General features: G+C 46.6%; 1 protein-coding gene across 5 annotated transcripts in view; it reads right to left on the bottom strand.

The window, feature by feature from the left end:
* ESYT2 (extended synaptotagmin 2) overlaps nt 1-14,438 on the bottom strand; it is a 78,084-nt gene that overhangs the window by 26,010 nt on the left and 37,636 nt on the right. For all 5 annotated transcript variants that reach the window (XM_059886016.1, XM_059886015.1, XM_059886014.1 and 2 more), the window contains exons 5-8: nt 12,789-12,861; nt 12,481-12,570; nt 4,445-4,500; nt 621-741 (exon numbers count right to left, since the gene is read on the bottom strand). In XM_059886016.1, the coding sequence (XP_059741999.1) occupies nt 621-741; nt 4,445-4,500; nt 12,481-12,570; nt 12,789-12,861 (340 nt within the window). The remainder of the gene's footprint in view (nt 1-620; nt 742-4,444; nt 4,501-12,480; nt 12,571-12,788; nt 12,862-14,438) is intronic.

Below are 14,438 nucleotides of genomic sequence, written 5' to 3' on the forward strand. Positions count from 1 at the left end.
GGCGGGCTCACGTGGTCTCGGGCTGAGGTTGTTTAGTTTACTCAAATGAAGGTGCCTCCAAGATGTGTGGTCACCTGTGTGAGGCACCACCCCAACCTGCAGATGAAGACACTCTGAGGGATGTGATCCCAGAGTGAAGCTGCCGCCAAGCCCCAGGCCGTGACTCAGCCCAGCCCTGCCCACTCACTCCGTCTAGGGGGCTTAATACCCACGGCACGTCCGCCCTGAAGGACTCCACAGACGACCGCTCCTCACGCCTGGCAGGAGCCTGGCACAAGGTTCCCAGCTCAGGCTAAAACGTACATCTTACACACAAGCAGAAAGTGCTTTCTGAGGCAGTAAATAAGTTGTCACAGCTGTCCTTTACAATTTGCAGTGACATCTGCAGAATTAAATTCCTGTGAGTACCTCTGAGGTTTAAGAACTGCCCGTAAGTCTCCGAAAGCTTTAGGCCAAATGGCCCTTAGCCAACCTCCTAAGGACGAGCAGGACAGACCACTTTTACAGCATCAAGATCTACATGGCAAGGTCATTGTTAGAAGAAATACAAGAAGACTCAGCACCCATGTACGTGAAAAGTTCCTTCAGTCTATTTTAAGTGTTAATGAACACATGCTTACCTTTGGTACAGGAAATCGCAGCTGAGCTATTTGAACTTCGCTGACAAGAGGGACCGTGATTCGATTGGGAAGCACCAGATAGTTTGATATTATATCCAAAATGATAGTATCTGATAAACCACTGTTAGGTGGGAGGTTAAAAAAAAAACAACAATGATCAGACATTTCATGTTAGTTACCACCCGTAACAGCGAACTTGGCATAAACATGATACAATATCCCACCAACAGGTCAGAGCTAGTTCCCCTAACACAGTGTTCATGCTGCTCTGGTGACAATTATGTGGGATTTATTCTGGGAACATGAGGTAATCTTCTGGCTACATTTCTCAATGTCCTAAATCACACTCATACATTTGTTTCCATATAACTTTATCATTGATTTAACACTGAATATACATTTAATTAAATTTCTTATTTTAACATAAAATATTTCAAACATACATAAAAGTGCAGAGAATATGAAAACAAACATTTACTCATTTCACATTTATTACATTAAATTCATCTTTCTTGTCATATATGTGGAGCTCCTAATGAAGTACAAGAATTTACAGTTCATTCTTCTTTACACTTTATTAGGTACTGAATACTGTAATCAGTTTGAAACAGTATACACCACTGCACAGAGAATTCAGTAGTAGGAATAGAGTTGTGGGGGCTAAAGAAACTGATGTACTTTCAATATCCTTTTTGTCTGTTCCTTGTAAATGTGTGTGAGTGGAGAGTCAGGGGTCTCTGCAACACCACTCCTGAGGGCCCAGAACCTGAACCGCATAGCTGTGCGAGAGCACCTTTAGCCAGAACAGCAGAGTCCTAGAAGAAACTTACTTCTTGCCAGTACTTCTCAGATGTCAGCATTACGGACATGGCAGATGTAAAGCAACCACAGCTGGAACATCCCCTGGGACACACTGACAGTCCTATCGCGCCCTGAGAGATGACCGAGCCTCACTGCAGGCTGGGGTCCAAACGCCAACCAAGGCGTGGAGGCTCAGCGCCAGCCCTCTCAGTTCAACGTGGGAACCACGCTCCCCAGACAGCTCTGCTCTGTGAAGAGGCCAGTAAACCAGCGTCTACACTCCAGAGGGACTCGGAGGGCGTAAGCTGGCAGACACTGGATCGGTGCTCACCAAGCTGACGACGGAGGGGTCCCTCAGAGCTTAGCACCCAGCACCCTCAGTCCAGGCAATCTCCCTGCAGAAGCATGAGTTCTGTTTATTTCGAAAAATCTACTGAGACAGAAGGCCCCTCACTGCTGACGCAAGTGCTTCAGGACCTGCTCGCTGCCCTGGGGGTGGGCTGCGCCTCACCTCCCGCTGACGCCTGTGCCGCCAGCAGAAGGCCCAGATGGCACCTCCACCGACGGCTCCCTAGCAGGCTGCACACCCCCCGAGTCGCCGCAGGGCCCAGCACACAGCACGGCTTCCTCACGCCTTCCGCCCTCCCGGTCTTCCTGACCCGGCCCTGCATCACCTACAGCCTTCACCCCTCACACTCGGGTTAGGGCTCCTCACGCAACAGTGGCGGGGAGCTCGAACACGCATGGTGACGTGAAGTGACTCAGGGCATCCTGCCGCCTCCTCACCCCTCGGCTTCTGTTCTGCAGTCAATGAAGGGAGCAGGCAGACGTTCATTTAGTAAAGCTTGGGGCAAGATTTCATTGTGTTAGGTTCAAAGTTATTAAATATTTACTTTTACAAGATAAGGTCTGCCACAGCTGTTACCTGATAAAATCTTCACAAAATAGTGGCCCAAGTTTTACGTTAAGTACACATGCATATATTTTATCGCATGAAATTTACATAATTATATATAAGTGATGTCATATATAAATATATGTAATTTTAAAGGAGTATTTTACTATATTTCTTTTATACCATGGTCTCATTTTTGCATGGTGTGTGTCTGTTTCCACCTGTATTTCTAATATATATGCATATATATTCTTAACAATATATGCAATCCTATATATACCTAATATGTAAGAATATGTTTTATATGTGTATAAAAATCTACATATAGAATAACAGCTAGAAGGTATGCCACACTGAGTCTGTCTTCATATAAATCCACGAAATGAACCGAAGCTGTATCTGCACGTGTGTATCTGTGTGTCCTTGTGTACGTGTGTTTCTCCCTTTCCACTGGTTTGGGACTGACTCCAGAGCTGCGGGCTCACGGCCAGGAGCCACCCACCGGCTCTCTGCGCCACAGCGCGACCTGCAGAGGAGACGCCTGACGAGCATGGGTCGCGGTGCTGCGGGGAGGCAAGCAGGATCCACGTTCTTTTCTGCACTAAAGGACAGCAGGGATTTGCTGCTTTGGCCACTGACCAGCACCCTTTCCTCCAACTCCGGGAGTCCTTCCTTTGGGGGACTTCCTGTCCTTCACTGCAACTTTTTCAAGCCACTCTCTGCCTCCTCTCAGGGTGGGCATGAGACCCAGACCTGATCATCAGAACCAGGAAAATTTGTCCAAGGAAAGGCGGACAAACAGAGGTCAACTCTGAAACTTTTGCTGGAACTAGAGGGACATTTGCTGGAATCTTCTCCTGAGGTTGCTAAGCATGCCACAGAATAGAAGCCAGAAGCTGCTACTTCACAGCAAGAGCCTGCCTGGCAACAAAGCCACACAGAGAAAACGGGGGTCAGGAGGCGTCCTGTGGACATTAGCGTCCAGCCCCGTCTGGCCACCTGACAGGGCCGCAGGCCACACCCAGCACCCAGAGCAGGCACTCCCCGCCTGCATGGTGGATGGAAGAACAGACTGTCTGTCAAAACCTTTTCTCGCTTAATGAAGACCAAGTGAGCTGGGTTTGTTCTTGAAAGCAAGAATGCTAACCAACCCTTTTACAAAATTCTTTTAAAGCTGTCCTTTCCAAGAATCTTTTAAAGATAACGGTACTTTTCTATATCCAATAAATCACAGTACCTAAAAAAGTTTTATTATTACAACTATGCCTCAGCTTATTAAAGTCATTTTTTCCTGATAATGAAACAAAATAAAATTCTTTCTAATGGCCACTTCAAGGAGATAATAAATACAAAGGAATAGAAAAAAAAGCAGACTGAACCAAGGCTTTCATAATTCAATTTTCTAAGCAAAATAGGGAAAAGAACAGCACAGATTAACAAAGTGTCCACCAGGAACACATGCACCTGTAACCAACACTTCACTCGCTTTAACCTTCAAACGCACTTTAACCTTCAAACGCACGGTAAGACCAGAAGAAGCGGGTTCCTGCTTGGTGCTGACTGACAGTCTGCCGCTGTCGCCTTCCATCTTGGAGGACAGACGACCTGCAGCCTGACTAGGAAGCCTCACCGTCCTCACAGGAGGGACGTGCCCCGAAGGCTTCACAGCTCGTCTGGAAGGAATCCTCACGGTTCAGACACTAGAGCACACGGAAGAGCAAAGACTCCCAGCGCACCCCGCAGCCGCATGTCCGGGCTGACTCCTCCCCGCCCAGGAGGAGTGCATCAAGGCAGAGAAGGCAGGAAGGGATGGGGCAGCACAGCTTCAACGTAGCCAGAAAGGGCTTAAAAACTTTTTAAACTTTTCTTTATTTTTCTGGTATATTAAAACACCAAAACTGGAAAGACACCTCATGACAAATGAAATGGCTCCAATGAGCCCCAACAGGGCTCGAGTGCAGCTGCAACCCAGAGCCTGAGATGCAACTCGAGTTCCGGAGCCTGAGCGCCCTGCCTGAAAGGCACGGACGCTGGCTGGGAGACGGCGCTCAGCCGCTGGGCTGTCTCATGACGCCGCCAACGCACATGCCATCAGCAAGCTGGCCACAGGGCACGACAGAGTACTTACTTCAATCCAGGAATGTCGAGAAGATTAGTCAGTCCTGTCCAGTTAATTTCTAAAAGCTGTTTTTAAAAAAACGGCAAATATAGTAAGTATGCAAACTACTTCTAATTATCATTATCAAATTATACAAGTCTTTTCTTTATAAATGAAATGGGCTACTCAGTACATAATGCTGTCCTATACCTTGATTTTCACTTTATAAAATATCAAAGCTGTTGTCCCTTATTGGTACTGATAGCTTGCCTGTTCTTATGTTTTTTGATATCATAATTTTCTCCAGTAAAATCATAATTATTTATATACCCACCCTCCTATTGATGAGCACTTAGAATATTTGCAGTTTATCCTTTTTGTAAGTAATGGTCATAGCAAATACCCTCTTCCAACAACACAAGAGATGACTCTACACATCTACATAACCAGATGGTCAATACCAAAATCAGACTGATTATATTCTTTGCAGCCAAAGATGGAGCAGCTCTAAACTGTCAGCAAAAACAAGACCGGGAGCTGACTGTGGCTCAGATCGTGAACTCCTTATTGCAAAATTCAGGCTCAAACTGAAGAAAGTAGGGAAAACCACTAGGCCATTCAGGTATGACATAAATCAAATCCCTTATGATTATACAGTGGAAGTGAGAAATAGATTCAAGGGACTAGACCTGGTAGAGACAGTGCCTGAAGAACTATGGACGGAGGTTCATAACATGGTACAGGAGGTGTGACCAAAACCACCCCCAAGAAAAAGAAACGCAAGAAGTAAAAGTGGTTGTCTGAGGAGGCCTTACAAATAGCTGAGAAAAGAAGAGAAGCAAAAGGCAAAGGAGAAAGGGAAAGATATACCCAACTGAATGCACAGTTCCAGAGAACAGCTAGGAGAGATAAGAAAGTTCTCTTAAGTGAACAATGCAAAGAATTAGAGGGAAACAAAAGAAAGGAAAAGACTAGAGATCTCTTTATAAAATTGGAGATACCAAGGGAACATTTCATGCGAAGACAGGCACAACAAAGGACAAAAATGGCAAGGATCGAACAGAAGCAGAAGAGATTAAGAAGAGGTGGCAAGAGCACACAGAAGAACTACACAAACAGCTCTTAATGACTCGGATAACCACGATGGTGTGATCACTCACCTAGAGCCAGACATTCTGAGGGGGCCTTAGGAAGCATTACTATGAACAAAGCTACTGGAGGTGATGGAATTCCAGCTGAGCTATTTCAAATCCTAAAAGATGATGCTGTTAAAGTGCTACACTCATTATACCAGCAAATTTGGAAAACTCAGCAGTGGCCACAGGACTCGAAAAGGTCAGTTGTCACTCCAACCCCAAAGAAAGGCAATGCCAAAGAATGTTCAAATTACTCTACAACTGCATTCATTTCACATGCTAGCAAGATTATGCTCAAAATCCTTCAAGCTAGGCTTCAGCAGTACATGAACCGAGAACTTCCAGATGTACAAGCTGGATTTAGAAAAGGGAGAGGAACCAGAGATCAAATTGCCAACATATGCTGGATCATAGAAAAAGCAAAGGAATTCTAAAAAAACATCTACTTCTGTTTCACTGACTATGCTAAAGCCTTTGGCTGTGTGGATCACAACAAACTGTGGAATATTCTTAGATGGGAATACCAGACCACCTGACCTGCCTCGCGAGAAACCTGTATAGGAGTATGTCAAAGCTGTATATTGTCACCCTGCTTATCTAACTTATATGCAGAGTACAGCATGGGAAATGCCAGGCTGGATGAATCACAAGCTAGAATCAAGATTGCAAGGAGAAATATCAACAATCTCAGATATGCAGATGATACCACCTTAATGGCAGAACGTGAGGAGGAACTAAGGAGCCTCTTGATGAAGATGAAAGAGGAGAGTGAAAAAACTGGCTTAAAATTCAACAATCAAAAACTAAGATCATGGCATCCGGTCCCATCACTTCATGGCAAATAGATGGGGAAAAAGTGGAAACAGGGCCAGATTTCATTTTCCTGGGCTCCAAAATCAATGTGGATGGTGACTGCAGCCATGAAATTAAAAGACACTTGCTCCTTGGAAGAATAGCTATGAAAAAACTAGCCAGCGTATTAAAAAGCAGAGACATCACTTTGCTGACAAGGTCTGTATACACAAAGCTACGGTTTTTTCAGTAGTCGTGTATGGATGTGAGAGTTGGATCATAAAGAAGGCTGAAGGCCAAAGAATTGCTGCTTTTGGACTGTGGTGTTGGAGAAGACTCTTGAGAGTCCCTTGGACTGCAAGGAGATCCAACTAGTCCATCCTAAAGGAAATCAACTCTGAATATTAATTGGAAGGACTGATGCTGAAGCAGAAGCTCTGATACTTCGGCCACCTGATGTGAAGAGCTGATTCACTGAAAAAGATCCTGATGCTGGAAAAGTTTGAGGGCAAGAGGAGAAGGGAGTGACAGGATGAGATGGCTGGATGGCATCACTGACTCAATGGACATGAGTTTGAGCAAGCTCAGGGAGATAGCGAAGGACAGGGAAGCCTGCTGTGCTGCAGTTCATGTGCTGCAAAGAGTCAGACATGACTTAGCAACTGAAGAAGAACAACAACAAAATGGTTCAGTGAATATCTTTTTACACACGTGTTCTTACAGGGACCAGCATTCAAAAAGTTGAAGCTCTGGTCAGAGATACATGTTCATTTTTATGCTGATATACACTACCTTGTTGTTCAGTTGCTAAGGCATGTCACTGCCTAATTGCTCTAATATTGTACCGATTTACATTTCCATCAAAATTGTATGAAATGTACTTTCTTTACAGCCACACCAAACACAGATGTTAAAAATCAGTCTATTTGGCAGTTAAAGAATGGTTACTCCATCACTATTTCAAACAGCATTTTCCTGATATTTGGAGAAGGGACCAGCTACCCACTCCAGTATTCTGGCCTGGAGCATTCCCTGGACTGGACAGTCCATGGGGTCGCAAACAGTTGGACACGAGTAAGTGACTTTCACTTTCACTTTTTTCCTGATATTAGTGGGATATGTTCCATTCATTTAGTCAACTCTTGTATTTTTTTTTGCTCAGTTTTCTAGTGGGTATTTCAGAGAAGGCAATGGCACCCCACTCCAGTACTCTTGCCTGGAAAATCCCATGGATGGAGGAGCCTGGTAGGCTGCAGTCCACGGGGTCGCAAAGAGTAGGACACGACTGAGCACCTTCACTTTCACTTTTCACTTTCATGCACTTGAGAAGGAAATGGCAGCCCACTTCAGTGTTCTTGCCTGGAGAATCCCAGGGACAGCGGAGCCTGGTGGGCTGCCATCTATGGGGTCACACAGAGTCGGACACGACTGAAGCAACTTAGCAGCAGCAGCAGCAGCAGCTAGTGGGTATTTATCTTAGAATAATTTCTATATAGTTGGCTGAGATTCCATTAAACAGATGTGGACAGGTAAGAAGTACTGATGAAAACACGGCTTCTCCTGTCAAGGTGGGTCCTGCACGTAATGCAGCCACTTCTGCTTTACACGCAGAAGACGCTCAGCGAAACTGTATGGCCTCTGTCACTTACACACACCGGAGTGACAGAGCTGGGCAGTAAGCAGCTCTAAGTATGCACTGAAGGGTCAAGATTCCTTTGGACAAACCCAAACGCAAAAGCAACAACTTTAATAAAGTCCTGAGAAACTAACCTCCATAGCACTCCCTGGTGGTTTAGTTGCTAAATTGTGTCCAACTCTTGCGACACCATAGACTGTAGCCTGCCAGGCTCCTCTGTCCATGGGATTCTCCAGGCAAGAATACTGGAGGGGGTAGCCATGCCCTCCTCCAGGGGATCTTTCCAACCCAGGACGCAAACCCAGGTCTCCTGTCTTGCAAGCAGATTCTTTACCGACTGAGCTAAGAGGGAAGCCCATGGACGCCCTAGACCATGACGGCGATCTCTAGATGCATCTGCCACTAAAGGGAACAGGAGACTCTGAAGAAACGGCTGATTCTGGGTCTGGGGCAAAAACTGCTAACATGAACCTGGGGCATCCTGCTGAATCAGAAGGTCAAAGAAACTCTCAATGGCCCTCCCAAAGGGCGATCACGTCGAGGCACTAAAACTAGATTATAAGCTCGGGTAACAGAGCACCTACTTGCAGGACACTTGTCAAAACGATGAGATGTACCTGAATGCTACCCGAGTTCAGAGAAAAAGAATAATACTAGGGGGATGGGGAAAGAATTCACAGAAGGACAGACTCAGCTGAGTTTGAAGAGATACGAATGCAAGGAAGGCTCCAGGCACGCCCTGAAGGGGGAGCTGGCCTGTCCCTGAGCACAAGGGAGGCCAGAGCACACAAGAGCCAAGCTGGAGGGCTGTGGAGGGAGAGGAGTGTGAGTGACTCTGGGTTTGAGGATGAGACTGAGAGTGTGTGACTGAACAGGTGTCCAGATATGTGAGAGAGAAAAGTCCACCCAGCCCTAGGGGCAGATCGAGGAAAAGCAAAGAAAATTAGTGCCCTCCCCATCAGCCCTCAGTCTGGATGGATCTCCCTTTGGGAAACTGAAGAGCCAGTGGGAAGCGTTCCCAAAGGAGAGGAAATTACCTCTTTCTGAGGGCTGAGAAGCAGCAGTGAGGGCAGGGGCGGGGCAGGGCGGGGCGGAGACCCCCTGCACCTGGAGCCCCAGCAGCCTGAGCAGTACAGGAGCAAGGGCAGCCTTAGCCATGCCTCCCGAGTGCCCGCTGAGGGCCTGTGGGCCCAACAGAATCCGAACCCACAGACACTGCTCGTTTCAGCGCGGACTGCACGCCAGCCTCCTACACAGGAAGTTTGCTGCAGATATACTGTGGCTCCGCCCTTCCCCAGAGCTCTTGAATTTGCTGGTCTGGGCTGGTGATAAAGGTCAAGAATGTTTTTCTTATGTTTTAACAGCCCTGGGACTTCCAGCTTCCACTTGGGATGCAGCAAACTGGGAAGAGTGTCACTCCTGAATGCACAGACAGCTGAGGTGACAGAGCCACCCTGGGCAGGAGAGCCAGAGCAAGCCCTATGAGAGCCAGAGACAGAAAAAGAAAGACAGGCCGGCTGCTCAGAGGCCAGGACAGAACTCCCTCTGCACCACACAGGTGCAGGGTGCTGAGAGCGCGTCAGGCCCTCCCAGGGCATGGGGAGGGGCCGCTGAGAGCACCAGCACCCTGGCGGTGTGGCAAGAAGCTCCAAAATAGGGCAGGATATCAACCCCTGCTCCAAGAAACTCAGAGAACATCTGGCAGGATAAATACCCTCAAACTCCCCAGTGGCCCCATTCTGGGCCCTCCTCAGCGCAGTGGGCTCCAAGGACCCCCCTGCCAGTTTCTGCCTCATCACCTCACTGCTGCCTCCCACAGAGGGTGGCAGGATCAGCCTCCGGGACCCTCTTCAAACGCTGTGTCCTCCGCACTCCTGGTCTCAGGGCCAAGGACCTGTGCCTGGCGCAGCTGGAAGGGGGCAGGCCAGGACAGACGGAGAGGGGAGGCTGGCTCCTCCTCGGGACCATGGCAGCTGGTACTCTGGCCTGTGGCCTGGAGGACCAGAGGCCATGGTCTCGGGGAGAGAGAGCGAAGCAGGCAGAACAGGCCTGAGAAAGGACGGCAGCCACAGTGGCCACGCACCAGTCATCCTGTTCCTGATGCTCGGCTGCAGCCCCTGCGTGGATTCCATGAGACAGCAGGACATGCTCATTCTGTTTTTAAAGTCCCCCCTTCATCCTCCTTCTTTGCTTAATGTACATCAACTGCTTGCTCCTTGGAAGAAAAGCTATGACAAATGTAGACAGCGTACTAAAAAACTGAGACATCACTTTGCTGACAACGGTCCATCTAGTCAAAGCTACGGTTTTTCCAGTGGTCACGAATGGATGTGAGTTGGACCATAAAGAAGGCAGAGAGCCGAAGCTTTTGAACTGTGGTGTTGGAGAAGACTCTTGAGAGTCCCTTGGATTGCAAGAAGATCAAACCAGTCACTCCTAAAGGAAATTAGTCCTAAATATTCATTGGAAGGACTGATGCTGAAGCTGAAGCTCCAGTACTTTAGCCCCTGATGTGAACAGCTGACTCATCTGAAAAGACCCTGATGCTGGGAAGGATTGAAGGCGGGAGGAGAAGCGGCCGGCAGAGAATGAGATGGTTGGATGGCATCACCAGCTCAATGGCCATGAGTTTGAGTAAACTCTGGGAGTTGGTGATGGACAGGGAGGCCTGGCGTGCTGCAGTCCATGGGGTCACAAAGAGTCGGACACGGCTGAGCGACTGAACAATAACAACGTCAATTACTGGAGTCCTAGCTAGATGGATTCAATTTCTTTTCACAATCACTCTTAAAGGAAGATATTAATTCCATTTTATAGATGAAGAAACTCAATCTGCGGATCACAGACTCAGAAGACATGTGCTTTGCTACCAGGGAGGACCCCTCGGATAAACACATTCAGAGTGAGCCCAGACCACCTCCTGGAGAAGTTCTAGAAAAGGCCTCCCAATTCAGTCTAGTCTAATCCACACTCCTGAGATGAACCTAAATGTGACCTAAGGATTCTGAAACACCCTCAAGAGCATACCCCAGAGGCAATGCCAATAATGTCAAGTCAGCATGAGTGGGTGGCCACCAATTTCTGGGACATGTCCAATGGCAGACAGTGGGTCTCCCTGGCTTTTCCCAGAACCTTCATCCAAACTTACCAAACCTTGACCTCTGCTGTCAGGACCCACCAGAATGCTAAACCTACGTATAGGAAAATATTTTATTTCTTAAATACTTGAAGACTTCTGTATGCCAGGTACTATACTGAGTATTTTTACCCACTGACATTTAGTTGTCAAATCTAATCTTTTACCGGAGGTATTATTGTACTCTCCATGTTACTGATGGGGAAACTGAGGCTTACAGAAATCAAAAACAGTTGGGCCTCAGTGTCCAAGGATCCCAGCTCCATCTCCTCAGATTTAACCAATAATGGATCAAAAGTGTTCAGAAAGAAAAAATATTCCAGAAAGTTCCAAAAAGCAAAACTTGAATCTGCTGCACTAAGGCAACCATTTACATAGCATTTACATTTCAACTATTTACACAGAAGTTACACTGTATTAGGTGTTACTACTGATCTGGAGATGATGTAAAGGATGCAAGAGGCTGTGCAGAGGTTATGAGCAAACACTGCCATTTACTAAGGAACCTGAGCATCTGTGGACCGTGGTTGTGGGAGTCCTGGGGCCATCCCCTGTGGAGACCGGTGGCGGGAGACGGCAGTCTGATCAAAGAACAGGAGGAACCGAGAGTGGGAAGTGAGGCTGGGAGGCCTGCTTCCATCACTGAGCCTGAAATGGGGCAGCACATCCATCCATGCGCTCCACGAGGGCAGCATTTCAGAAACTTGCAGTTTTGTTTTTTATAAAGCAAGTAGCACATTACCAAAACTAAACAAATCAACAAGCAAAACAGTGTACAAAAGTTTCACATTCAAAGATTTCCATATGTCTAAATCATCCAGTCAAAATCCCAAAATCTTTGTTTTTCACTGTGGTGGGGAAGGACTTGGCAGACGGCAGGGAACTGTGCTCTGATATTTTCCAGATGAAAGTGACCGAAAAAGTCCCTTTTCTGTGAAGATTGTGCTTAGGGGCTGTAATTCACCATATAAAGGTACCAGTGATTCTCAACCTCTCACAGCCACATCCTGCTTTTCTGAGTGCTAACATTTCATTTGGAAATTCGTATTATAACGTTATTTTTACTTTTTGGCTGTGCGGCGTGCAGGATCTAGCTCCCTGAACAGGATAGAATCCCCACCCCCTGCAGTGGAAGTATTGAGTCTCAACCACTGGACCACCAGCAAATTCCCAAACGTATTAGTTTTATAATGAGGAAAAAGTTGTCTATCAAGAGATGTTAAAGCATAAAGAGATGAAAACATACAGGATTCATGCCTCAAAGGGAATAAAGTGAGATAAGCTCTTTTTCTTCACTCTGTTCTTTGGTATACACACATTCTTGTCAGTGAATGGGAAGAAGAGAATGAAATAAACCTTGACTTACTGGCTTCCTAAGGAAGAAGATAGACAAAGCTCCTACTAAGGGCATGTCTCCAATCAATGGTTCCAGGATCACCCGCATTGTACCATGAATCTAAATTTAAATGGGAAAACAAAGCATTAATGGAAATAATTTCACAGGCCCTTACTGACTCAAAAGGAGGGTGCAAGATCCTGACAGTGATTCCTGAGCATATGACTTCAGGCTTCTCTAACTTCAAAGAAATTCTGAGTTAATAAAAACTTCACAATTTTCTTTCTGAATAGAGCGCAGAGAATCTGATAAGAAAATGAAACTTAAAAAAGCCTTACCTGTATACTCTGCACACCAGCTCTACAAAAATATCGCTTGATCTCCAGATCGATCTCACAATTCCCTACAAAACTAGCAAAGACAAAGTTCTGATTACATTCTCTTCATCATCACAGACCCAAGCTACAGAATCTGAATACAGTGCTAGTAAAGCCACCAAAACTGGACTGTAGGCAAGCTGTAACCTGCAGGCCAGCTGGGCCAGAGTCCCAGCACCTGGGCTGCGGCAGCCACAGCCCCCAGAGTCAGCACGGCCACACGGAGGGCGAGGCCGGCTGCCTGGCCAGAGGTCTTGGAACAAATGTCACTTCTCAAAGGGCAGCTTCTGGAGCAGTCTCTTGATGGAGTATAGTTTTCATTTGTCTCATAAATAACTCTGTTTAAAACATATACAAAGCTTAGATCATATTTCATCACAAACAATGTGCCCATGCTCCCCCACCGTGAGAAACCAGCAGTGCTCAGGCCCTCAGAGACATTACACCTGTTCGAGGCATCAGTTTTACTCAGCAACTGTCCCTTCAATCGTTAATGTGAACACCCATGAACACTGTGTGACGCTGCATGGAAGGCTTCACCTGTCTTTATAAAAACGTGACAGGCCCATAATATTTTTGTGGAACCTGAATGGTTTGATGCCCACCCTTGATTCTAGAAGCAGATCATCTTGCTCCTGCCCTGGAGCATCGGGAGGAATCTGATAATCACAACAGACAGTGTCTAAGCACATGAGCAAAATATCAACAGAAGGCATCTGGGATGAAAGTCTGCCAACAGTCACATTCCTGCCTTAAAAGTCACTGGCAATGGCACCCCACTCCAGTACTCTTGCCTGGAAAATCCCATGAACAGAGGAGCCAGGAAGGCTGCAGTCCATGGGGTCTCTGAGGGTTGGACACGACTGAGCGACTTCCCTTTCACTTTTCACTTTCATGCATTGGAGAAGGAAATGGCAACCCACTCCAGTGTTCTTGCCTGGAGAGTCCCAGGGACGGGGGAGCCTGATGGGCTGCCGTCTATGGGGTCGCACAGAGTCAGACACAACTGAAGCATTTTGTGTGTGTGTGTGTATAGATTCTTTTGGTGAAGAAGGTGCACGCGATCAAGGACACATTTTGGTAGAAGGCTGCTAGCAGTCACAAGAAGCAGATGTCTTCGTTAATGATTGTAGAGTTTTTCTAGCTATGAGAAGATGAAAGAAACTGGGCTCATAAAATCTTCTCTTGAAAATATCGAACTGCTTGAAAGTCAGTTCTGCCAGTCTTCTGAGAGCACAGAGGGCCTCATTCCTGGTCTCTGCTCTGAACTCCTTTCAGGGGTGTGGAAGGGCAGTGACCACAGTGGCTGGGTGACCTCATCCTTGTAGAGGCAGATGGCGAATGACAAGTTTTCTCCACATACCCTAAGACGTGATCATTTTATGTTCTATTATCTCTCAATTACTACTTCCCCAACTCTACAGGCAGTGATCTAGTTACGGTTCTTGTCTGGAACATAGGAAAAAGTAGAATGCAGACTGCTTCAGAGACATAAATGTCTGAGCTGCATAACTTGCATATGCTGCTATGTCTGCTGAAACCACAAAAGCCAGACTGCAGTCTTCAAAATGGCATCAGGTAACAGACTCATTTCAGTGTTTGTTTAACAAA

This window comes from Bos taurus, chromosome 4, assembly GCF_002263795.3.
Source record: "Bos taurus isolate L1 Dominette 01449 registration number 42190680 breed Hereford chromosome 4, ARS-UCD2.0, whole genome shotgun sequence".
NCBI classification, from domain to species: domain Eukaryota; kingdom Metazoa; phylum Chordata; class Mammalia; order Artiodactyla; family Bovidae; genus Bos; species Bos taurus.